The 27,218-nt window shown below is 37.7% G+C and overlaps 1 protein-coding gene across 1 annotated transcript; it reads right to left on the bottom strand.

Moving 5' to 3' along the window:
* Positions 1–754: 754 nt before the first annotated feature.
* On the bottom strand, positions 755–27,218 carry cd81a (CD81 molecule a). Its single transcript, XM_055060130.1, has 8 exons — positions 26,949–27,218; positions 18,541–18,655; positions 9,550–9,647; positions 9,386–9,460; positions 7,368–7,487; positions 7,129–7,227; positions 3,029–3,112; positions 755–2,280 (listed from the first exon to the last, which is right to left on the bottom strand). Exons 1-8 carry the CDS (start codon positions 27,012–27,014, stop codon positions 2,218–2,220), a joined length of 720 nt encoding a protein of 239 aa, XP_054916105.1. The 5' UTR covers positions 27,015–27,218; the 3' UTR covers positions 755–2,217.

The raw sequence follows: 27,218 nt of genomic DNA, 5'->3' as shown, positions 1-27,218 counted from the left end.
AAATTTTATTTTATTTTTTTACATACTTGTTGAAACTGTCACCATGTTGTGAATGTGGTGTGAAACAAATCTGTGAGAAAAAAAGGAAACAAAAAAACATCAAGCAACTAGAAACCAATCAGAGCCAGGAGGGTCTTAGTGCTGTCAATCACCACCCCTGTGGCGCTGCTCTCCCCTCTCCTGCACACCCCCTGTTCTCTCTGCAGTCCTGCAGCTGGCATAACTTTTCATGAATGCTAATGTTTGTTAGCATGACCAACTGAATAAACAGTTTTCCTGTAACGGTAAGTTATTTCTCTTCCATTAGCACATTGAGCATCGAGTGCATGAGCATGATTGACAGTGTCAAAACCCTCCTCTTGGCTCTGGTTGGTTGTTTTTGCAGCATTTCTTCAGATGGCAATAGTAGCTCCTGGATATCAACCTTTTCAGATTATCTGTCTCATAACATAATGTCATGTAATGCATCAAAAATTCTCATCAGGATATGGACTAACTGGCCCGTCCATGGTGTTAAATATAATCCTGGGCTAAGTTGGGCAACACACCTGGGTTTTTAAAAGTTTGTTAAAAAAATAAACATTAATTCAGTAAAACTTTTTAAATCTGTGATCATGATAATTGATAATTATTTAGTTTTTTTCTTTTTGTCAAATGAGTTCTATTTTATCTACAGGTCCATGTGTCACTCAGTGATTAAGACTTCTCCATGTCACAGCGCAGCATTCTTCAAAACAAAGACCAGACCAGCAAATTACTTATTTGGAAAATACATTTAATCCCTTTAAATCCGGGCAAAACAAAGTCCACAAGGGCAAAAAGAGGGCCAGACTTTTGGCAGTGAGCGTTCTTTGTCAAATAGGAAGTATATCAACTTGGAGAAACACAGTGTGTCCTCATTAAGAGCCAAATAAATGCTGTACTCTAATCTTTTTAGTTTATTTTAAAAATTTGGGGGAAAAGCTGACCCTGCCACTGAACACCTCTCTCCCCCTCACCAGACTTTGTTTGACGTACCAGACAAAGATATTGCGATACAAAGAGAAAAAAGGCATACATTGTTCTCTACAACCTTCTTTACTAGGATACATTAAAGATGTATTACACACTTCCACTGTTTCTCAGTTTACAAGGCATGGTTTACATAGGCTAAGACTACATAGGGGGTTAGAAAGATGCAGTGAAGGAGTGTGTGTTTCCAGGCAGTGCTGATGTGCATCTCTGTGTGTGAGCAACAGCTGCATCTTGTAGAGTAAATTTGGACCCAAACAAATCTGCTGCCTCTGCACCATCTGGGCAGCAGATGGTAAACATCAACGCTCAGAGGTCACAGGAGGACGTCATGATGTAAACGGAGACGGATGTGGTGGTCAACGATATGCAAAAACCACAAAGGAAGTCAGAAGTTAAGATAAACCTACAAGCATAACGTCCGTTGGGGTCTTGTCATCGTACTCACATTTACATTCACTTCAGCAGCTGGTGAGGGTGAATACAGATCTAAACATTTAGTTTAAGTGCAAGAAAAACTTTCTTTCTTTCTAAGATTAGTAAATACTTGCAGAAAACACTGGTGACTGGTGTTCCCAGCAGTGTTTGAGATGAACTAGATTCATGCAGAGATACCGTATTAATATGGATGTGGATGAACTTTGTCTGTCGATAAGGCCGACCGCTGCAGTGTTAGTAACACACAGTCTAAAGCGAGACAATCAAGCAGAGGTTAGTAAAGAGAAACTACTGGATAGACACCTTGTGTAATACCATATCTATGCTCAGGCAGACATAAAGCACTGTAACATATATTTATATACAGTTTATACAGAAAACAGTGAAATAAACCCATAAAACAGAGAATGTATTAGCATGTTCATAGGCAGGACTGAAGTAAAAACCAATACACACAAAACAAACTTAAAAAAAAATATCTCCAAAGAACTACAGCACCTTGACCGGTGATTGGAACCAAAGAATGATTGATTAAAAAATACACTACAAATCATAAAAGGTTAAGGCTGCTTGTATATGACAGCATCTGTGCATAAAAAAAAATAAAACATGGAACAGTGTAATGATTTTTTTTCCTTTTTTTTTTTTTCAAGGCAGCATTTTAGAGAGCTGACTAAATCCAGCAAGCATTATATGAGATATTTGGATGTAAAAAAGAAAAGAAAAACAGGCTGTGACTGATGTGGTTCTTCCATCCACTCAGCTGCTTTAATACACAGGGCTGTTACGGATCCCACAGCACAACACCATGCTGAAGATCATCTCAAAGATCTGCCAGGGGAAACAGAGACATCACTCTCAGTGACAACAAACCAACATGTTTACTGTCAACTCTCTGTTTTTCAGGTGACAATTCTAAACTAAGCAGTTGGAACTGTCCTGACACATATCTAATTAAGAACTCAACGTTACAATGTGTTAGCTGATCAAAGTTAGAATTAATCGACAAATAATAAAAACATTTTCAAGATTTTTTCATCAAATCTTATTTAAGATAAAAAAGAACAATCAAGTTGATAATAAGTCAGTAAATTATGTTTAGAAGCCTCAAATAATACAGTTAAAAGTTAATTCTACTAAAAGAAGTTTATTATATCATATACAGGAATTACAGAAAGAGAATAATTCTCAATCATGACATTTTTGGGGATATAACAGGCTGTTTACTTGGCCAGCAGAATGTGACTATATTCCATCTGAAATATCTTAGCCTTTCAGATTTTCAGTCTAACCATCCTTTGTGATGCTTGGATTTAAAACAAGCTAACATGTTTGTTAGTTTTGTAGCGTATGAATAGATATGCTACATCTATTACAGTGATGTATTTTGGTTATGTGCTTTATTTCTTTAAGAAAATGCTAGACCTTAATATGATTAGAATCAGACTTCTATTACACACTGAATATCCTGTGCAATTATGCATATGATAAAAATTCTACATCTACGTTTTGTATTTTAGTTGAATGTTAAATCAATGATCAATGTAAAGACTAATAACATCATAATAACTCAGCTCACCATTATGACAGCAACCACCAGGGCAGCGATTCCCACCAGATAAATCTTATCTGAAAAGAGTTCATCGATTTTTCCATGGCAGTCCTGAAAACAAGACATAGTTAGAATTTGGACTCAAACTGAAGCTTTTACTTACAGTACATAATTTTTTTTAACACTCTCAAAACAGAAAAACCTTAGATGCTAAATTATTTTAAAGCAAAGTTTTCTTTTACAGTTAAGGAGAAAAAGGAATAATAACAATATAACCAAATTTGAAACTCGTTAATTTTGATAAACTCAGTGGGTAGCGGAGAATTCAGGCCAGAAAATATATCATGTAAAATGTCACTTCCATGTTTTGTAAAGCAGTAGCAGTGCTAATGTTAAATAATAATAATAACTGTATAGTACTTAATATACAGTCTCTTATTTGTATAAAAATATTTTTTCCATTAGTTAAAATCTGCATGCTTCCATTTGCCTTTAGCTTACAGCTGGTGCAGTTGGATTTCTCAAAGAATATTTCTATTGTTTTCTAATAGCCTCTATAGAAATATGTACCTTGGAGTCAGTTGGGCAATTATTTTAATACTAGTGCTTATTTTTTAATATGCCTCTGTGGGCTTCTACTTGCCTGTTACTTTACTGTTGATACAGTTTTTTCTACGGAGGGACAGATAAAGGTTCCCTCTATAACAGAACAAATTGTGTTCATCTGAAGCATGCAAAACATGTGCTGTACAGTGTAAGCAACATTCTGAAGTATTCAGCAGCAGCCCTGTACAATGTGTGTCTGTTGTAATTTTATAGAATATTTTTCAGGTTGCAGCAGATCTTTGGGGAAGGGCAGTGTTTCTTGTGGCTGATCTCAGAGGAAATGCAGCTATTGGGCCACAATGGGTCCGTTTTAATTTCATCTTCATGCAAATAATGCATTTTTCTCGTATCAATTATATTGAGATATCGATTATTTTGACATTTCTTCTCGTGCGGTTCCACTCCACCACATTCATAGATGTTTTAACCCTCAACGCCTGGCCTCAAATGAACCACAGAGCAACTGCGCTGCTCTGCTGCGTTATGTGGCAACGCTCCTCTCTGTCCTGTTTCACTCATAATGGTTCTGTGATTTCCTGTGTTACTTTCTGTTTCACTGTGTCACACATTAACTGATGCATTACAAATATTAAAAAAGAAGCAGCTTTTCAAAAATTTAACATAACTGGAGCAAACAAATGAACTCTGCAGAGCTCTGTATCCCGCAGTATAAGAAGAGGAAATGGTAGTTTCCAGTGATCAAACTTCATCTATCAAATTTTTTAGTTGGCATGTTTTATTACTGTTTTTTTTTCAGCAGGTGGTTTTGCAGAAAGCTTTTTTTTTTTTTTTTTATCTCTTCCTGCTCTACATCAGGAGCAGACACAGCCTGCCCAGAACCTTTTTTCTGATTAACTTACCATTTGTTTGATGAAATAGGTTATTTACAGTAGAAAATAACACATAAAATAATGTTTTTCTCTGTAGTGTTTTGATTAGACTGAACATTGTGAAGCATTAAGCACCCTCAGGTACTTTGGAAAGATTTACTCAAACTTTTAGAGACATTTATCTCAGATGGAAAAACAACAGTAAAAATATTATGGGATGTTTAGTCTTAGAAATTTGACTACTGTATTGTTTACACTGCAATGCATCCTGGGTAGAAAAATATAGACGAGATGCTAGCAACAAAGCAACAAAGACAACGCATAAACGTCAAATGGGAAATGAAGATGAGGAGGATCAAATGGAGGATCAAATGGAGGATCAGGAGAAGCTGGTGTTTGTGCTGCCACTGCTTGGCAATCCCAACCCCAAAGAGAGCACAGCTGCAAGAGCTGCAGCTGTTTATGGTTAGCATCAGGATCAAATCATTAATCCAACTATATGAGAATAGTGGGTTAAAAAACTTAAGCTGTGTTTCCATCAGCCACATGTTGTATGTATGCATTTTGAAGCAATGCATTAGAAAAGGTTAGTGGAAATGGCAAAATTCAAAATAACATCCTCAGTTTTGCAACGTTTTTACGCTCACTTGAGGTAAAAACCACAAGGGAGTGACGCTTTTTCAGTATGCACTCTGAAAAACAGTTGGTGCATAAATGGGAAGATGTAAACACATTTGCTGACCAAGTTCTAACACAGTGAACATTCCCATCGACTAGTGAATCTGTGTCTTACAAGGCACAGATTCACTAATTATTTTTTTATAGATTTTTTTTTTCAATAATTATGACTGTTTACCAGAGGTATGGAACTCAGAAAATTTCATAGTCCAAACCTCCAGCTGAGAGGTGAGGAATGCAGCTTTGGGTAGCTGGTGAGAGACACTGCAGGCTGCAGGAGAGGATCGCAGAGATGTGTGTTCCAAGCTAATTAGCAACCTTTACTTCCTGTTTATTATAACTATCTGAAGAATAAACATCTGACAAAATGGAGCACGGCATGGCCTGGTTGATTTGCTCGAAACCAGTAGATGGAAACGCCTGGTTCACATTTTCCTTCTTTTATGTCTGGGATATTTCAAATGTTTGCCTAAAATTTGCATTTGTCCATTCAGACGTTTTATGGGCCTCCATGACAGATCACTAGCTTTGACTTTTTATGTTTAGGCTCAGTTCCACTACCACACTCACCATCAGCCCAACATGCACTGTAAAGATGAGGAAATAGCAACCAAGATATGAGAAAAATAGCAAAGATGCACAACATTTGAAGCTATTATGAGTTTCTACAAATAACAAACAACTTTAAAGATAAGAGGAAATTACACCAAATTAGCCCAACGGGGTCAACAGGTCATGGATAATGTTGACAATAATCCAAAATACTTATTTCAAACAGAGACTTAGTCACTACCTTTAAAACTGGAATAACACTGAAACGTGTTTTCTCCCCATTTCAATTCTGATTTTAAGGCAGCATTTCACTGAGAAGAGGAATCACTGCAACATGGTATTATGAAGATCAGGTTGTGAAATGAGCTGAAGAAAAACCTTTAAAGTTAGGCATCATCTGATGAGTTGGATTGAGGTCATGTTTCAGTGATTAAGTTAGTAACAGGTTGCTTTTTTGTTAATAATTACGTTTCAACCTTAGCCAGAGCTGTCCTCCACCGATGCACGTTCAGATAAAGAGTCAGCGCCTCCAGTCTGCAACTGCCAGCAGGCAGACGCTTCATACCAATTTGATGACCAGTGATTTAAGATGATGTTCTTAATGTGGTTATAGTCCACTGAAAGGAAATGTGGTTTTATGACTCCAATAAATAACATGTACCAGCAGGAGGTTGCTCAAAGTTTAATAGTGATTCTTTAAAGGAGTAAATTGACCCAAACTAGGATCAGAACTGCACTTAATAGAAATTATGGAATAAGAAAACAATTTACTAATAAATAACATGATATGTAGGTTGTGAACATTTTAAAGGAGCAGTCTTAGGTATTTTCCAGGCATGTAGAGACATTTTAGAGCACAATCAAATAACTATGTTACCTTCAATAGTTACAAAAATATTAAATATCAATACAATTTTAAAGAAATTTCAAGGCATTAGATTTCAATTTAATGTTTTGAAATTGGACCTCCATCTCTTTAAAAAAAAGCTTTCATGATGAGCTCAGTAGATGCACAGTTCCTTCAGGTGTTTGCTAATTGTTACTGGCTAGTCTGAAGGAGCTGAGTGGGAGCGTCATGGAGGATTGATTTTTAAGGTGGAAGGTCAGAAGCTTAGAAACTGCAGTTCCATGAGGAGCTGCCCCTTGAAAGCAGCCCTAGGTTCACCCAGGTGTTTGGCACAGCTCAATGGTTGCCATGGAGATTAAAGGATTTCTCAAACATACGTTATATAATCAAAGCAACACTCTGGGTATGTTTATAACGTGTGGTTATCATAACAGCATAATGTAAAGCTAGAAAAAGTAAATTTTATGTAAAGGCTATTTATCTCTAGAATTCTGAACAATACTGCACCAGAACAAGAGATAAACTGACATGAAAATGTTAAATTCACTGGTGTAGAAAGCCAGTTTCTGGCTGAGGGTGGAAAGGAAAATGCTAACATAGGTGACATCACTTACAACTAAGGTCCATTGTTGAGAGCAGACGTCCTGAAAGCCGACTTTACTTGTTATCACTGAGAAACCTGAGGTGATCTTGTCCTTACCGCAGCACTGAAGCTGAAATATAAAAACATTTCACAGATGACAGAATTAAAAGGTTTTTTCAAGGCACTAAAGTTTGACTTGATTATTTTCCCAGAGGTGGTTTTACGCAGTTCATTTCTGCTGGTTTAGTTTTCAATCTAACATGGTCGTACCGTCTCATGGAAGACCTTGAGCACATGTCCAACAGTCGACTTTTTATTTGGGTCACTAAGGGTGTCTGACATGGCTGTGTCATAGACAGAGTCATAGAAGTTCTTCATTTCCTTTGAAACCTGGAAAAGAAACCAGATTTTATAACAGCGGTTTCACCCACATTAAAACCAAAAGGTGACAGCAGGCAGCAGGTGGTTTGGAGCTCTGACTGAACAAAAGAAGTAACAAACAGAAGGAAGCAGCTGGTTATGCAGTGAAAGTTCTGGTATTACCTACAATCAATGCAGAAGCATCATGGCAGAATCTGAATGTAGGGCTGAGATGCTCCATGTTTTCATCTATTATAGTCTTCACCAGCCATACATCCCTTGCTGGATTATTACTATGTGGAATTTGGAGCCTTTTAAAAGTTTCAGTTTCATTTCTTTAATGAAATGATTATATGGTCAGTAGACCATATAATTGTGCAATTTCAGATTTCAGCCCACTTAAAAAAATCTTTTTTTTGTCAAGGAAATTTTTTGGCACTAGGATGAGGTGGGTTGTTTGGCAGTATCAAAATTCATTTGTTTTGCAAAGCTGCCATGAAAACACTTTTTTTAGCTTCACACAAGTCACATATTCAACAACCGGATGTTACAACTGGCGCAAATCACAAAGAAGAAGACAGGAAGTACCGATAGTTGGAGGACGATGGCCTGGCATGTTTTAGTAACTAATGTGTGAATAAACTTATTCACATGTGGTTTTAAAGAGCTTTATTTGTTCATGGAAAAATCCAAAACTGTTTCAACATTAGCCAAATATTGACAAAGTTTTGTGCACATTTGTAGTAGAAATACAGATAAAGGCTTATCTGAGTTCAGCTTCTCACCTTTGTCCTGTTCTGGTATCTGCTGCACCAGAAGAGGGAACAATGCAAAGAGCCAAGTCACCAACTAGTTACACACTGTATACATTTTCAAGTTAGTAAGGAAGGAAGACTGTTTTCGCTCTCTATCCATAGTTTTTGACCCAGATCTGGAATACTGAAGTGGATAATTTGGGAAACTAACTCATTATAGTCCAGTTTCTCCTCTGCAGCTCTATTGGATGTTGAGTTAGATCTGCATATCATGAGAATAAACTGGGTAAAATTAAAAGCTACTTTGTTTCCATTTTAAAAGCAACTCATACCAAACCATTCACTTAATAAGGAAACCAAATAATAGGTAATTCTAGAAAAAATCCTGTTAGAGGCTGCAGAAGACTCATAATGCCCATGGATGTTTATCTTCCAGTCGAACAACTGAATGGTTAAAATCAAACCATTGAGGTCCAGTCAAATTCTAGAATTTAATTCAATTGAAAAGCTTTTCTGATACTGTCTACATATAATTTTTCTGTGCTTGAGTAAAATCAGAGAGAATTGGGGGCAGATTTCAGCATCCATATTAAATCTGGTGCAAAGATGTTAGAAATATTTCCCAAACAAGATGCTGTTTTAACAACTCTATTCTGTTTATTTATATAGTGCTTCAAAGAACTTTACAAAAAAGTTAGTTAAGTCCAATCATACATTAGTTAAAAATTGTTCTAAGGAAACCCAGCAGATTGCGTTGTCACTGACTTTATAGAGACACCTTATACTGAGTTTGCATGTAGCAACAGGAGGGAGAAAAAACTTCCTGTTAACAGGAAAAAACTTCTAGCAGAACCAGAACCTGACTCAGTATTAGTAACCATCTGCCATGGGTCACTTTTTACTATGTATTCTACAAAGCACAATAAAAAGGGGTTAAAAATATATAGGATAGAATTTTCTAATAATTTTTGTAAACAATTTGAGAAAAAAAAAATCCTTCTCCCTACTCGATGTTAAACTTTGTTTTAGTTTGTCATGTGAAATCCTATAAAAAAAAAAAAAAAAAAAAAAAAAACATTTTGTGGTTTTCATGTAATTAAATATTCTAAAGTTCTGGGTGTGAATACTTTTACATGGCACATTACTTTGGTCTCCACTTCTGTTTCCACTTACAGTGTCTTTGTTCATGTAACCCCAGATCCCAGCAGCAACTTCACAGGCAAACAGGATGACCAGGCAGACGAAAAACTGCAGTAGAGAGGGAAGAGAAAGGAAACAATTAGAAGGCTTTTTATGAGGCTGGAACACTTACTGACTGCAGGATGAAACCAACTCACAGTTCCTAATAAACACTGGGACTCCTGAATGGCGCCATAGCATCCAAGGAAACCGACCACCATCATCACAGTGCCCACTGCGATCAGAATGTGGACACCTGGACAGATGGATAAAAAAAAAGAAAAAACAGTAAAATGACACTGTTCCAACATGGCTCTGAACAAAAAACTGTGCTCAGTTAAATCTAGGTAGTTCTACTTGACATACAACAGGGGGCAGCACTCGGATTTTCTGTCAGCAGGAAAAAGTGAGTCATACTTCTTATTTGCACCCATGTTGTTCCCTCTTTTATTCCTTCTCCATAAAGCAACACAAATTGGTTTATAAGGATATTAAACTGGCTCTGGAGTTCAGTTTTTTCCCCCTCACAATCTAACTACTGACTTTTGTGTCTTTGTTCTGATCTGGGCAGAGTTTATTTGACTTGGAAGATTAGATGGACGACTAGCAAAATGGAAAAAACGTGTTTGCTTGGTATTTAAGAGGTAACTCTCTCCTTTATATGGTTTTCCTGAATGATGCGCCGCAGTAAGCTGACCCAGTCAGAACTTCCTTAGCCTTGTAATCCATATATGAAAAATAGAAAATATAATGACTTTTGAAAAGCACTCAGCTTTTTCTGCACTCAGCAGAATTTTGAGAATGTGCCACATATGGACTGTGAAACCTATATGTGACAGGTTAGACCCATTAGGGGTCTATTTATGAAACCCTTATGAAAGTAAGGGCTTCATCCATTCACTACAACAACAACGAGGTGGTAGAAAGAATCTCCACCTGTGGCTGCCAGATTACTCGACCTGGATTGGTAAAACTACATCACTATTGTTAAAATTTAAACATCAAGTAGGCAAAAAAAAAAAGAAAAACAAAAATAAATGGTTTATGAAACTAACTAACTTGGGCGTACAAGATTTTATTTAAGGACAGCAAATTAAAGGGGCAGATTACAAATATATGCCAACTCACTTCAGATTTCAGTTTGTAAAATATATTATAAGTAAGGAAATATTTTTCTTTCTACAGAATTATAGATTATTTTGTGTTGATTTATCACATACTATGACTGTGCTTAAAGTACATTTGTTTGTCATTTAAAAATAATGTAAAATTCAAGCAGTATGAATACTTATCAATGTAGGAAAAGGTGAAAAGGCAAAAATAGAAGAAAGCCACCAAATAAATCAAGAAAGGAAGTAAAATGAAAGTTTTAAATTATGACTAAAAACAGTACATAATTTCATGGTTAGAGTATCCCTGCATATCAGCAGTTACTGGGTGTTTTATATTTACTTGATTTATCTTTTTTTTTCTACTTGATTGGGCATATTGCCATATTGGAAACAGTCCTCTAATGCTTGTTCTAGGCTGAGAGGACAGCGGCTGCCCCACACCATCACTCTTGTCTGTCAGCTCAGTTATAATTTAATTCCAGACCACTAACTGGTGCCGTGCTTTGTATATATCCTATCTATCTCCCACATCCTCTTCACTCACTGAGCGAGACAAGTACACATGATTTCTAAATCAATAAGTTTGCAAGTGCTCTGTCCATCTTTTACATTGCGGCCTTTCAGATTGACACAGCACTTACTGTTTGGCAAATACCGCCTTCATTTGGCATTTAGCCATCAAAAATTCCATCCATTTGAAGGCTTTATTTCTAGATTGTCTTCCATTGTATTCTTTGGGTGCAACTATTCATCAGGCATAATGAGTGGAAAAACTGGTGATCTCTCTCCATTGCTGTATATAAAGTGGATTAAAATCATCCTACATTGAGGAAACTAAATGACACAATAGACACTGTCAAAGAAATTCCACTTGAGATCTTCTAAATCGACAGTATATTTAAAGACTGAAAAGCCTGAAGGTCTTTAAGACCATAAGACCTTCAGTCTTATGATCTGCTATAGTAGGAGTAGGATGTATTAGGGGTTACAGCTAAACCATCCAGCTATTGTGCACAAATACAATGCAAGTTTTCCTTGAAGCAGTTTCCTTTTCCCTGTTTTGCTATAGCTGCTTCACAACAAGACAGTACAACTCTGAAAAACTGTAATGACAGACACCAAGTACACTGGCTGTATCTGTATTTTTTGAAAATCCTTTTGTCCAACCATGCCATGTCATACATTGTCTGATGGCTCAGAGTCAGAACTCCTCCACATCCTGCTCCACCCTTACTGTACATATGATCTCCACTTCTTTCATGTTATGTTTTAATTTGTCAGGCCTTAATACTACTTATCATCTAAGAAAATATAATTACAAAGTGATATTTTGAAATTTCCTGTCAATTTTAAACATTTTCAACACAAAAACAAGGAAGGCTGCTGGATGACTGCCCTAGCATCCCGAACACAGAACTGCAAGTTTTTTGGGGGAAAATGTGCAGTATCACTTTGATAATGATTTATGGATGGTTAAATTATTTGTAAAACTTTATTAACTTGCTTGTTAAATGTTCTCCTGAAACATCAAACGTGTGGTCTGTAGGCAGACAGAATCTTTCGATCTATCCCAGAGTGTTAGCAAGTTGTTGAATAGTCACAGCTTCCAAACTGTACTGTAGATGGTGCATATTATTCAGTTGCCGTAAAAGAAAACAACCCTCATAAATTCTCTAATGTGTCCCAGAGATTAGGGACATTAGCACACAAACATGTCAGAAAGGAAATGCATATCCAACCCAAGAATCATATCTATCAGTTTGACAGAGTTCATTCCTGAAAGTTACAGTTAATCTTTATTTCTTCCAGTCTCGGATGTCCTTCCAATACTGTGAGCCTTAGCATCTCTGTTACTAAAAGGTGTGGACATCTACAGCAGACAGACATTATTCAGTTCAGTTTGCATAATATGTGCATTCAAACTCAAAGTTTGAATAAATGTAGATAAAACTTGATCCTGTACTTATTACAGGAGTCATTTGAGATGTCAATACACCACAGAAAAGTTGACAAGGGAAACATGGCACAGCTCTCATCCATGTGTTGAATGACTCAGATCGACTGTTGTTATGCTAACAGCACAAAGCAGAACTGTAGCAATACAGTAAGGCCAGAAAAGTGGCTTGCAGTCATTTAGTGAAGCAGGGTCAGGTACTACATAAAAAATTAAAAATATTAAAAAAAAACTTCAGCACCTAAATTAAACCTGAAGTGCCTCACAAACAAGAATTGCCTTAAAAGATTGGGAAAACTAAAAAGAAAAGATTTATGCTTCACATTAGGGCAGAAAGGAAACTCCACTTCTCTGGAGCTAGCTTGTTATTGCTGCCTGGAAAACTTAGATGTAGCTTAGCAATTTTACAAGCAAACACGGAGGCTTGGCAAATGGGTAGGGGCTTTATTACAGCAGTCAGCAACAAAAATGGAACATTTGAGATCTGGCCTCTGTCACACAAGACTCCTAGATTTCAAATAATGCATGTTTAGTATGTTCCATAATTTCAGGGGATTTAAGGTCACAGTGAGGCTGTCAGTGGAAAATAATCACACTGAATCTCACATTTTCAAAGACTGTTTCAAACTTGATCTTAATGTAAATTACAGTATGGGATGATTTTCATTCAACTGACCCATAATTATTAGAAAATTGCTAAATCAAAACAGAACAGAAGGGTAGGCAGAAACTGGCCAATCAGTAGACGCAGCACATCTTAATAGTGGATAACAGAACAAGGTAGCAGGCTGAAAAATGCACAACAAATAGAAGTTTAACACACATCTAAGTACGGGAGACCTTGACGTCATAGCACTTATTAAGGCCAAAAATTGGGATCACCAAGCTTAAGGCTTTTTAAGACCATCTATAAAAACTAGCCTCCAGACCAGGGAGTCACAGCTCATTGTGTGCTACCTGATTGACAATAAGTAATTAAAACCACACTAAATTGCAAATGTCACTGACTTTGGTACAGGTCAGTGACTTTACTAACTTTAAGGTTTGAGGTATGTTTAATATCTTTAGAACAAGCATTCACCAACAATAGATAGAGTAAATATGATTAAAAAAGGGGTCATATTAAACATTAACAGTTCAGTGACAAATGTTGCACAGCTATTTCTGGTATTCCTATAAGCTGCTACTGTAATGTACATTTTCTCCAGACTGGATGTGTCTGTGGAACTTCCTTGCACACGTTTTGCTGATTCATATTGGTTTCTTGGGACCTCTATGATCTGGGAGAAGACAGGAAGTTTAATTCAACTTATGCAATGATGGTGGTAATAACTTTCTCAGTCACTGCGGAAATGAGTCAAGCGGAGTCATGTTTGGCAACATCCTGAAGTTCTACTATTGTCACTCAAAAGGGCTGACAGCAGCAGAATTATCAACATTTTCCATTTGATGCCGATTAGTCAATCCTTGTTTCATCTCGTCTTTCTCCGGGCACACCCTCAGTTCTCAGGTTTGCACAAGTGTGGAGGGCTTGACATAATCATATACATATTTACCATGGTTTAAAACAATAATTTGTGGACCAAGAATTTCAACATACTTCTCTTTTCCCTTTGATCAACTCTACATCCAAAATACTAAAGACAAACCTAAACTCAATTATTCTTCACCTGTCACAAATTTCTTGAATTTCAACTTATGATTTATGGAACCATTGTTTGGTTTGTGAAAAAAAACAAATTTTTTGATTTCAATTATTTGTTTTGTGTGGCGTCCACCCTAAAACATGAATAATGAAAGACAGTTATATCAGTCTTCTAAAGTTGGTCTGTTTGGTGTGCAATAATTTCATCAAAGTTTAACTCATTTTGGTATTTTAGATTTTGCAACTTAAATTAGAGAAACAGTCCTTTAGTAATTACTAAACCAGATGATCACTTTAGTTTATGGGTCTTTTGTTGTTTTAATGTTGCTGCTATGACGCTCCTTTTCAAAAAGAACGGTCATAGTTTTGGTCTAGCAACCGAACTAAACCAATATAACTGTCTGAGAATTACTTTTTATTGGTAGTTTAAAACCAGAATTAACAAAGACTTTGTAAATCTGTCCAACATTCAGGAGTGATCAGATTTCTTTGGGTCAAAAAATAGTGGAGAAAAACAGAAGTTTGCACTCCTCCTTTTAAAAAACTATGTTCTCCCTCCTCAGCTTGCTCTATTGTTCAGGCACCTATGATCAGGTCATCTTAGGTACAAAGTCAGAATTAAAAACAAAGAAAAATGTATTTAATGCCAAACATAATTCCACTGTCAGATACTCTTTGTGACACAAAGCCTAAAGGGATTATGCAACTTTTATCAGCTTTTTTGCTTACAAATGTAATTTAGCAGGAAAATTACTAAATAGGAATGCTGAGGAATGTCCCAAATCAAATTTAAATCTAAGTTCCAGTTATTAACAAGTTGAGCAAACTTCTGGTTATGTAAGCACTGCGTAGTGCAGTTCTGCTGTTCAGGAAGCACTCAAAGCCCAAGTTATGAAAGTATGTGTATATTTATTAGTACAGGGGGAGGGGTCGTCATGTTTGGTTTATGTTGAGGGTTTTTTCAGTGTGTGGGGGTTCTGAGAGACAAAAGGAGAAAAACAGATGGAGGAAAACCGAACTAAACCAGGGATTAAGGAAAAATGAAGAGACATAAAACGACTTTAACACTAACCACAACCAGACATTGAGATGTGGGTGGAGCTACAGCATAGAGAAATAGGGTGGTGAAAAGAAAAGGGAACTCTGTGAAAAGAGGGGGGTGCTGAGGGCTGGTGGGAAAAAGGGAAAAGGGGAGGAGTAGAAGAGAAGGAGAGTGAGAATTTTTTTCCTATGCTGATGATTTTTTTCTCCTCGTCTTAGGAAAGAGAGCCAGGCTTTATGTAATGGGCAGGATGTAATCAGAGGGAAAATCACAAAGTACCTCTTACAAACAGCCACAGATATGCTGCCTTAAAGAACAGCCAAACACGCAGACTGAACAGCAACATTTCTTTTCACAAACCCATTATTCTAAATGTTCCTTTCTAACTTTCATCTCTTTTCTCTTCCCCATCTCTAGGCACTGACTCACAGATGCTGATGGAGATGGGAGGAAATGGCAGGGAGGCTAACTTAATTTGGGTGAGCTGAGCTCCAAACAGATTCATGTGACTTGCAGCAGGTCCACTGTTAGTCCTGGTCACAAGTAGCTGATGATGTGGGCGAGGCTGTGGAAGACACACTCATCCAGATCAGATCTCTGAAGCCTTAGCTCCACATGATGCTGGAAACATTCCTTTAAAAATCAGCTTCATGTTTGTGTCATTGTATTTCACAATGTTATTTGTCCACAGTGCATTAATGTTCCACTTCCTGGCCACACCTTAAGCTCAGAAGGCAGATCGAGTGAGAGAGAGGCCACAAGACTCTGAGCCTCACTGTCGAGATATTAGCTTAAGATGCATTTTACTTTAATACAGTGGTGGAAGTAAGATGGGAATCTGAAGCCACTAAGTGGGGGGATGCAAAGGGAAAGGACATGGAAACCAGAACAAACTGGTACTGAGTGGTAAGAGAGGGCCAGGAAAACATTCTCCTCAACACTGTCAAACTACGCCCAGTCCTACATCCAGAGTTTTAACTGGGGTGACTCAGGAGAAACCATCATTCTTTCCAGGCTTTCAGCCTCAACACATTTTCTGTTTGGGGTTTGGATGCTTATTGCTCAGTGGGCAGAATAATCATCTTGAAGTCAGAAGGTTATAGGTTCTATTCTTCTCTCATATATTGATGTAGCCCACGGTAAGGCACAAAGTTTCTTACAGATCTTATCAGTGTAGAAATGTGAGCACACATTGGTGAATGTGGTTTTAAAGTGTAAAGCTCTTTGAATGGTTGGTATGACTGGAAGAGTGTTATATAAATTCAGTCCTTTTTTCCCATAAATGAGCTGATAAACAGCGCTAAGACCAATGTTCCCTCTAAGCTGCGCGCCTGCGCAATCGCGCACTGCTCGCATATTTTCAGCGCACAAGAAAATCTATGTAGCGCATAAAATAAAGTCCAACGTAAAGTGGACATTGAGTTCAGACATCAGTTTTGACTATGGACCGATAAAAAAATGTTTCCGTACTACTTTGCGATCAAACTCAGTGAGTGACAGGAATCCAGCCAATGATACAATACGGTTCACTTTCGCTACGCAGCCAATCAGCGCATGCTGATTGGCTGTGTGTACGTGGGTTACGTGCCTTGGTCATATGCGCCATGCAGGTGAGAATGATGCGGTAGAGTTAAGAAACATGAAAGCCATCACCTTATTATGTCTACGTGGGACATCCACTCACCAAGCCAAAGTAAAAAAAAAGAAATGCACTTCTTCTAAGATCAAATGGAATCAAATCAAATGAAAGGAATGGTCTGAATTTGATATTGAAATGTTGAGTTCAGATTTTTGACTATGGATAAGCAGACATTTGTACACTGGCAAAGAAGTATGAGGCCATTCTCCTCCACCCACAGATTATGGAGGCCATTAACAGTCAATATGCTGAATTCAAGTACATAAAGCAAGAAGCAGACTGACCCATCAACCTGGGCCAAGTGTACAACCACTGGAGAAGTGAGAAGGGCAGACGTGAAAAAAACTGTAATTAAATATTTTACAAGAATTTATACTGCATCACAAGCTACAGAAAACATTTCATTGTGCAAAATGTGAATGTTTTAATATGAACAAACATTTATGTCTGAAAGGTGTAATGTCTCATTTCTCACCCTGACTGAAGCAGGACTCTTACTTATAGCATGCATCTCATGAACAGCAATGTTTTCTTTTCTTTTTTTTTATTTTAATTGAGCAAATCACTTAAATTAAAAGCAAACGAATGAAAATTGCTGATGTAATTTGATTTTTTTAAATAAGCCATTCAACTTTCTATGATCCCAGATTTATGATACTTGTGCGTGGCCACGCCGTGTACACTGATGACGCTCACAGTGGTCCTCAGTGTGCCCAGGAAGCTTGTGTGTATGCCCAGACACATGAAAAATTAGAGGGAACATTGGCTAAGACCATTCTCCTGGCTCTGATTGGTTGGTCTGACACAGCTGTGTATTTGGAATATCAGTTACTTATTTTAGCAGCGTCACAGGGAGAGGTAGAGGAGCTGGATTTTTTCACTGATTATCTGGCTCTTGTCACACCATCAGGACAGGTAAAGGTTCCCCAACTACAGCTACACTAGTTCATGTAGCAAATTCTGTGGTTGCTGCCCCGGAAACTAGGAGAAGTTAGGGAAGCACCAATCCACTTTTTTCACTTCTGATACCAATACTGATATCTGGTTCGAGGGTTAGTATTGGTTGATACCAATCTGATACAGAAAGACAAGCAATTCAACATTTGAACTGACTTGAAATGTTTCTTTTTATAAACACAGATATAAATGTACTGAATCTCAAATTTATTTGATAATACTGCACAAGTATGACACATTTAAATACATATGAGACTTAAAATAAATTTTGTCACAACAAAAAACAAAAAAACACAACTTTACGTTCAGTCAGTGCATTAAGTGGCATTACAACCAACGTAAAAATAATAATAAAGAAACATTCAGCTGACGTGGTTAAACAATAAAAATAAAATGCAACAAATCATCTTTCAAATGGTTCAGAAAGTTCAATTAGGAATTCTAAATATAATGTAATATAAATAAAGCATGATGTCACTGAGAGCACTGAATAGATCTGCCCATATAGATCAGGCATATTGTCACCAATACCTGATGTAGATTTTTTTATAATATTGGGGCTGATACAGATATTAATATTGCATTAGTACATCTCTGGAATAAATAGAGGCGTGGTCTGTATACTGACCACACCTCTCTTCAACACTGGGGTTTCTGGACACTGGGACCGGTCAGTACGGTTTAATGAATCAAAGGCTCTCCTACAGTCTCTACTGCAATGCAGTGAAACCTACAGCGTGGCCTGCTGCCAGGACAGGGACAGGAACAGAACAGGTCAGACACGAAGACGGGATACGTACAGATGTAGAAGGAGGTGGGGGCATGGGCTCCGTCCACTTCAAGTGACATCAGGTTGCTGATCTTTTGGTCATGTCTCAACCAAAGGGCCACGCCCAGGATCACACCTCCAGCAAGCTGCAACATACAACAAACATCTTAGTAAGATTCAGTCAGGGGACTTCAGATTAGCAACATTTCTGGACAATCTTCACATTACTGAAATGTACAGAATTTAACTAAATGAGATGTTGATGTTGAGTCAAAAAAAAGTTCAATCAGACAAAACCTAAACACCTTAAAGGTTCTTCACAGTCAATTTAAAATATTATGTCCAATGTGTCCTAATTAAAGGAAATGACAAGGAAATATGTGGATAATTATGCACTGCATTTTGCAACAAGCCTTCAAAGTGTCATGGGAATCTTCACTTTAATGTAAAGTAACAACAGCTGTGGTGAGTGGATTGAAACTACATTAACCTAACAGCTAGGATTTGACCAGAACCACACCAGAACTCTCAGATTTCATCTTTTAGACAGCAACACAGAAACTTTATTTTCAGGAAAACAGCAAGAAGAAAATCCAGATGTCTGATTTTATGAAATATTCTGAAACAAGGTAGTGACTTCCTGTCTAAAATACTGCTGGCAGACATGTTGTTAGTTTCAGAGCCATTCTGTCAGTGGTCACTACAGATCAACAGGTCTCTGTTTATTTTGGAGCATGAGTGAATCACCCAGCCTCATGTACCTGTTCCCCTTTATTAAAGCTTTAGATTCCTGTGCTGAGCAAAGTGTGTCATCCTGTCACCATGGAAATGTTGATTTCTTAATTATGTAATGGGAGAAAAAATCTGTCATTGGAATCCTATTCATAACTTTCTCTTGCATAAAATTAAAATGCTAAATAATTGTTCTGAAGGCTCTCCGCCCACAATAGACAGGCGTCTCCCACTCACTGTCTAGAGTTCATTTCATTAATAAGATAAGTAACTGATATTAAATCAAAAACTGATCTTTCGAGATGAAGCACAAAATGCATTAGATGCATCGTTCTCTGTTTAGCTGTACGGCTCTTAAGCTCCTGGCCATACGACACCACCTACATCACAAGATGCCTGTCATTTCTGCCATAAAGCACTGATGAGTTTCTTCACTATCCAATGCAAACCAGGAATGAGAGGAGTGGAATAACTGTCCTGATTCAATAATCAAGTAATCGTTACCTGGAGTAAACAGACTCCAGCCAGTTAAACTGTTCTACCCAGATCTCCCCAAGTCTCACCTGCTTCACATTCTGAAAATAACTAAACTTCAAACTGAGCACCTTTCGCTATCCAATTATTGTTTGGTTATTGCAAAAATTTATTAACTAATCTACTGATGGCAACCGAAGAAATCCTATGTTAGCATTTGTTTCAGGCAATACAATGTTTAAAATCCCCCAGAACCAAACATGGAGAAGCAGCATTCAGCTTCTATTTAGCACTAATCTGGAACAAACTTCTGGAAAATTGTAAAATATTCAAAACACAGACTTCTTTTAAATCAATAATAAAACCCAGCTGGTTAGAGCTGCTTTTGAAGCATAAATGAAAAGTATTTGTTTTGATGTGGAATGATGGCACTTGACAATTGATGACTGTGTTCTACAACTTTGTATTTCTTATGTTTATATGACGTAAAGCACTATGAACTTCCTTGTTGCTGAAATTTGCTATACAAATAAACTTTGATTAATTAAAAAGGAATTGAATATTTGTTTATCTGCATCTTTTAATATAGTTCTAATATTATTGTGGTTAAATGAAAAAATTACAGAATTTTGTCAGTTTCTTCATCAATAATTGCTTACTAACATGTGTGTTAGCTGCACACCCTGCTGTGATACACTGCATGTAAAAAAATAAGTTTTTTTTTTTTCAAACTTATCACAGAAATTGATGTATTTATCAGTGGATATGTAGAACTACATTATTCATGTCTTTCTGCTTCACACAATGTATGTAATGAAATTATGAATTAATTCAATTTTAACAGCACAGTTTTACAGGAAACTCTGTTCAGTAATAAATAACCTTTTTTTTATGGGAACTTTGAGCTTTTATGTATGGTTTGTAATTGTTTACTAAAGTAAGCATCAGCTGCAAACCCTCCTTTGTCAATGACATGACCAGAACTTCTTCAAAACAATCACCAGATATTAACACTTTCTAACTGTAACACTTTCTAATTGCATGCTGGAGGAAAACAGAAGCTTTGGACTCAGTCTTTTGAGGCTAACGGGGTTTCTTCTGAGACAGTATCAAAAATTGAGAATACCTTGTGATCTATGAAACAAATAAAAGCTGTGAAACATCTTTCATCTGTCCCTTTCCAGTGAAGTGAAGAAAGATGCAGACAGGAATGAGTTTAGTCTGTTTGGAAGGATGAAAAAAGCATAGAGCAGAATTGCTCCTTTTTTTAGGCGAGCCAACTGCTGCTTCTGAGAATAGAGTTCAACCAAAACAGAAATCCCCTCCCTGTCCTCCATCTCTGTTAGTCAGGTCCATTCCAGGGCTCCTGCAAGTTACTGCCTAGCAACCAAATAAACAGCATTACTGCGAAAGTTCAATACACACACACACACACACACCACTCAGAGAAACAGCTACCACAGTTCGACTCAGGGCTGGGCCTTGATTTTTTAATGTCGTGTTTGAGTGACCGCTTTGGAAGTTGGGGCATTTGCTTTAATTCCTCCAGTCCTCATAGACGACTTTCAACGCAAGAAAGCTGCACGATATCTTACTCCTGTTGTAGATGATTGCTAAAATCACATTGTTCAAAGATAAAAGGGGATTTCACCACAGTTAATGTATTCTCAGAAGGCCAGCTGCAGCACTGTGATTCTCTCTACTTTGCTGTAATGTGCTGCAGCAGACGAACTGATGGTCAATAGAAAGAAACATTACAAAAACTAAACGCATCAGCTGAAGAGGCAGCTGCTCTTCATCTGAGGACCAGCATTTACAGGATTACTGTCTTTGTTCCCAACTAACTGTAAATTGTTGCTAGACTCTCCTTTGGTGGACATTTGTACAGGGTTACATTTTTTGGTGGTTACATACAATTTATTTTATTTATTTACATTTATTTTAAAATCTATAAACCATAAAATAAAATAAACATTTAAAACCGTCCATTTCATCAAAGCTGAAGCAGAGCTCTTAACACACAGAAGTCCTCCTGGCTCTTGCACTACACACACACTTTTTGAGACGTACTGGTTTAGCATGTAAAAGTCATAAGGCATAATAGCAACTCACATGAAAATATCCAAACACCTATCATTAATATAATATAAATGAAAGGATTCCAATGGATTATAAAACTTGCCTCTTCCCAGAGAATCGACGAACAAAAGGGAAGAGGAAATTAATAACTTAATATTTGTAAAGTAAGGCGGAGCTGGAGGACCCAACACCTTACAGCAGACACAGAGGAACACAAGGACAGTCAAGTATAAGCGGATAAATACATTAAAAGAAAACATACAACTATTAAAGCAAACTCTGAGCCGCCTACGAAAAAATCAGACTGGCTTTGGCTAAAGTGTACTCTTGTGCAGTATGACCAAAATAAACACATGAATCTAGTCAGTGGTAGGGGTAGAAATGGCTTGTGGTCTTTTACCAAAGACAAAAGTGAAATGCTATAGCTGCCAAAATCTGATGCCACTCCATTATTTTTCACCTCGTGAAGAAGGAAGTTGTGCTCAGAGTCTTCAGAGGTTTTGGGTTGTTTCAAAAGGTTTGGTTCATCTGACACAGTGCAGTGTGAAAACGGACCACAGCGGCTGAAAATGTAACAAATGTTCCAACCTAACTGCTTTTATCCGACTATCAGGTGGGAAAACATCTGCTGCCATGCTGGCATTAACCAGAAGCAACATTTCTGAACCAAACCAGATCATGTCCAAACTCTAACCATTATGCTGGCTCTCAGTTGAACATTTGGAAGAGCAGGGATCACATCAAGGTCATTTGAGGTTACAATGACCATACCTGCTTATTTAAGACATCTCAAAGAAAACACTTTCTTGTCCTGAATATAAAAAGTGGGCAGCCTGAAATAAAGCTTTATGTGAACTTTTAGTGTGGATTTGAGATTGAAGTTATAGTAACATGTAGTTAACTGTATCTGACAATAAAAGAAGTGTTGGCAGTGGTATAGAAACCCAATATGCACACAGAAGAATTTCTTGTGATAAGAATATATTTTATGTCACTTCTTGAACATTTTGTTGTCCAGGTTGCAAAATGCAACTTAGGAGCTTGTAGCTCCACATTCTTTTTATTTTTCAGTGAACTGGAGAGAAATAGATAAATAACTTTGAACCAGGAACATAAAGGTGTGTTTGAATAACATGGCAAGCTAAAGCTAGGATGTGCCAGATCAAAATAAATGGAACGCCCATGAATTGGCAGATGTAGAAAGCATTCTAAAATATCTAAAAAGAAGAGTTTTCAGCACGAATGTGCTTCCTGGTCGTGGATTCCTTTTCATATTCCACTTTGCGATTTTATGACTCAAATATTTGGGACTGAAAGAATTTCCTCCTGATATATTTTCCAAACACATCAAACTTATTCAGCCTTCATAATTCAAAACTTTTGACACCAACAGGTGCAAGAGTCCCGAAGAGATCATGGGACAAGATTTATGTGATCCTAAAGACTCGCCTGAGTCACTGAACCAACGGCCATTTGGTTTCTGAGCTGAACAGATGACGGCGTCGAAATTAGATCTGCCTGGAGAATACTTTTGCAGTTATTGGCACAGTTAACACTAATGCCATTCTACCAGTTCAAATTGATAGCACCTAAAAAGGAAGACATGAATCTACATTTAATAAACTAAACACAAAAAATGTTGTTTTTTTTGCTATTCCCCTGCAGTTGTATTTTTAAATATAAGAGGAAAAGTATTGTTTTTATGCGATGTATAACTTCAATGTTGAATTCCCCCAAAAAATATTTTCTTCTTTTTGCATCGAAAGATATTTTCCCACAAAATCATCACTGAATGCTCATGGATACCAGATCCCACCTGATGAAGCATTTAGGTTTCCTTTGTCTGAGTCTGTTTGTGATTTCAAACATTCTCCTCACATTCCCCAGAGGAAGAGAACTCAACTGCAGACGGGCCAGTCCACTGCCCAGAGCCTCTTCTTCCTCAGCCACGCCTTTTATGCTGCAGGGAATTGTTGTTTAACACTGAAAAGACCACAGGACATGGCGGCGTGTTTTTCCATAGAATCCATGAATACTAAGACTGCGTTCGAATACATTGTAGCAGAAAAAAGAAAAATACTTTTTAGTGTTCTCACATATGAGAATTCAAGAAAGAAAACTTTGTTGAATGAGAAGCAGTGAAAACGGAAACAAAAAGGTCATTTCTTTACATTTCTATAATTGTGGGAAAGCAGAACCTATGTTTCCCCACCGACTTCCCCACCACGGTCTATTTCTGCCAGCTGCAGAAGTGGGATCTAGAATGTTGAGCATGCTGGGGGTTGGGGTCCTGTTTGCTGTTCCCGTAAGTCTCCTACAAGTCCACACAAACCCTCAGTTCAACTAAGCACCACCACACCCTGTAAAATCACTTCACTTACGCTTTTATCAATTCGTTTTTTTGTAAAGAATGACAACATAAAAATATCATGTTCCGTCTAGGCATAAAATTATCCTTTTTTACATATTACTTAAGAAGAATTTCAAAGAAAAAGACTTTCCAATGATGTCGGAAAGTCTAGGAAGTATGATCTTAAGAAAGATAACTTGATAAACTATAACAGTGTCTTTCTTTCAAGTTAAACTCAATAAGCCAGACTGAACCCTGACTCCCAGCGCTGTGGGGGCCCGATCGCTTGTTGTCAGACTCAGACTTCTTCCTGTAGCTTTTCAGAGTTCTTTGTGACTTGGTTGTTTGTCAGGTGTTGTCGCACTGCCGCTCTGAACTGGAGGGTCGCATGTGATTCCTATTCTAAATATGTAGCTGAAGGTGCGAGGCATCATTTGGCTATGGAAATCTCGACAAAAGCCAGTTTTCATGTGTGCAATTACCATATTAAGCATTAATATTTCTGTGTAGGAGCAATGTGCTAAGCGTTTGAACTTCAGATAATGAGCTCTCTTTTGCATCTTGGCTTTTGAAAATATTTCCAGTCGCAGAAAACAAAACCAATAGGTGGAAACCTTTCAGTCTCAAGTAGATAATTCTATTTAAAAATTAAAGTTACAGTATTAACTGTTGCTGGTTTTCAAAACCAATTATATCAAATTAGATGTCTCCTTTTAAGAGCTGTGTTAATGTTATAATAGGTGGAAACAGTTGTATTTTTATTCCAGGTAAAAATTACAATCTCATATTAGTCCATAGCTAGAATTCACAAGACACTTTCACACACATTAATTAGCTCTTTGTGCATTGTAGAAAATATAAAGCAATAGCCCGATTTGGATATAATTTATTTCATATGTAGACCATTTCCACTTTGTTCACAGAGCCGGTGGTGAGACTCAAGTCCAATCTTTTGCTAAATTTCAGGGGCTTTTCATCATCTGATAATTAAATGCAACTGCAGTCAAATTTCTGTGTGAATGGTTTATGACACTAAAGCAACCCGCATCCACAGAAAAAGAACATTGATGTCACACATCAGCATCCTTCTTACAGAAATGATAATGTATGGAGTCATTGATGGATCAGTTTTAAAGTTTATTTAGCGAAGGAAGTCGGCAGTATGATCACAACATCATAACTCAAAGGAAGCTAATAAAAAGAAACAAGAACTGCTGCAGAATTATGACACATGCATCATAACAATGACGTAAGAGTCAGATAGAACTACCGTACTGCAGATGGATTCATATGGAAGTGGCACCGATCAGATTTTTTTTGAGAGGTTAAAAGATTGGAATTGGGCCTTTCAGACGAGTGAGAAAAATCTGATTTGGGTGAACATAATGTAATGGTATGTAAATATTCGATTTGGACAGAACTGGCACTTCAAGATTCAGTATGAGAAAGCAAAGTTGTGGGGAGTGTTACAGGCAGTTTTAGGAGCTAACTGCTGTTTGAAGAAATGAGGAATGTTCACGAGACACAGATGATGTTCTGTAGACACCTCAGAAGCTCTCAATGCTGTTTGATCCAAGTTGCCAAGCTTCATAAAGTGATGGTAAAGCTCCCAATTCTGTATGTCAGGTGGAAAATGGTAAACCCTTCATCCGCCTGTTATTTCTGTCTGATGTGTTTACCATTTATCTGGCTATAACTATAGCACCTAAAATATGGAGTAGATTGGTAATGTTAAAATAGTCAATAAAAATAAACCTCATCCTATATTTGTGTTTACTGTAAACTGAGTTGCCTTTTATATGAAGACTTTGTCCTGGTTAAATATGAATGCAGTAATTCTTCCCCTCCACTATCTGCACTGATTACAGAGAGATGCTTGACTGAACTGAAAAACTAACAAGTCTAAACTGCTTGTACTTTTTGTGTGTTCTTAAAAATTGTCTTGATCTAATGCCAGAAAGAGACTTCATGTGCAATAGGTTATTGTCTTAACAATAGCTATTTTCACAATCAGGTGTCCAAATTTTAGGCTGAGGCACTGAATCTAATTAAGAGAAAAAAAGGGGAAAGCAAAGTACAAAAGTAAGCTGAAAATGGTGACGTTAAAGTACAAACTCATAGGCAGTTAGGAGACGGGTGAAAAAAGAAAACTACCCTCAGATGTTTCCATGACTCATTTACCCAGCACAGAGCTTTGACTCACCAAATGGAAACCACCATGTCATCCCCCTCCACGCGCACACACACACACACACACACACACACCCACACACACACAAGTTGGGTGGAGGATGGAATCCAAACAAAGCCTTTCTCCAGAACCAATAGGACTTAAACCCCAGAAAACCTGCAAATCTTACACACTGGGCCAGAAACTTTCACAAATGAAACAAAATATGGGGGCTTGAGTTCATACTGCGGGTCTACAGACGATATTTACAGGAGACTATTTAGAACTGATAGAAAATCAGGGGCGAAACGCCCGGCCCCCCCGGGGCCCCCCACCCCCCATCCCAGTCCTGCCTGATAAACTGCCCCGCAGTCCTGATGGGAATGTCCCGTTAGGTTCATCAAACCAACCAATGGAATGAGCATCAGTCTAAACAAACAACCCTGGCCTACAATTGAAACAGATCTATCAATAAACGTGCAAAAGAAGAACGCGGAGCTCAGAATGAAAAGAAAAATGGCGCATTGAGATCAGCGTCGATTTGGATCTCTAACGGACTCGCAGCATAAACAAACCTGGCAAAGCAGACGCGACGGCCCTGCGCAACAACGCGTCTGTTAAGCAGGTTACCTACCCAGAAGATGAAATTTAATAAAAACAGCAGGTATTTCATGAATTTGGTGCAGCCTTCGACTCCCATGGCGGTCCGGTATCCAGGCAACTGGCAGTGGAGTTGTAGAAACGTGGAATTGCGGGCGAATAACGGACTGGAGCCCAACTGGGAACCACAGACTTGACTTCCAGTGCTGGAGAAGGCAGAGGAGGAGGCAACACCCAGATCCCCTCCTCCTCTTCCTCCTCCTCCTCTTCCTCCTCTGGCTCCGCCTCGCCTCTCTGTAATCCG

The sequence above is a fragment of the Poeciliopsis prolifica genome, unplaced genomic scaffold (assembly GCF_027474105.1).
Source record: "Poeciliopsis prolifica strain line A6 unplaced genomic scaffold, Auburn_PproV2 SCAFFOLD057, whole genome shotgun sequence".
Lineage (NCBI taxonomy): Eukaryota > Metazoa > Chordata > Actinopteri > Cyprinodontiformes > Poeciliidae > Poeciliopsis > Poeciliopsis prolifica.
Note: the sequence above shows the minus strand (reverse complement) of the source record. Positions and strands in the feature narration are given on the sequence as shown.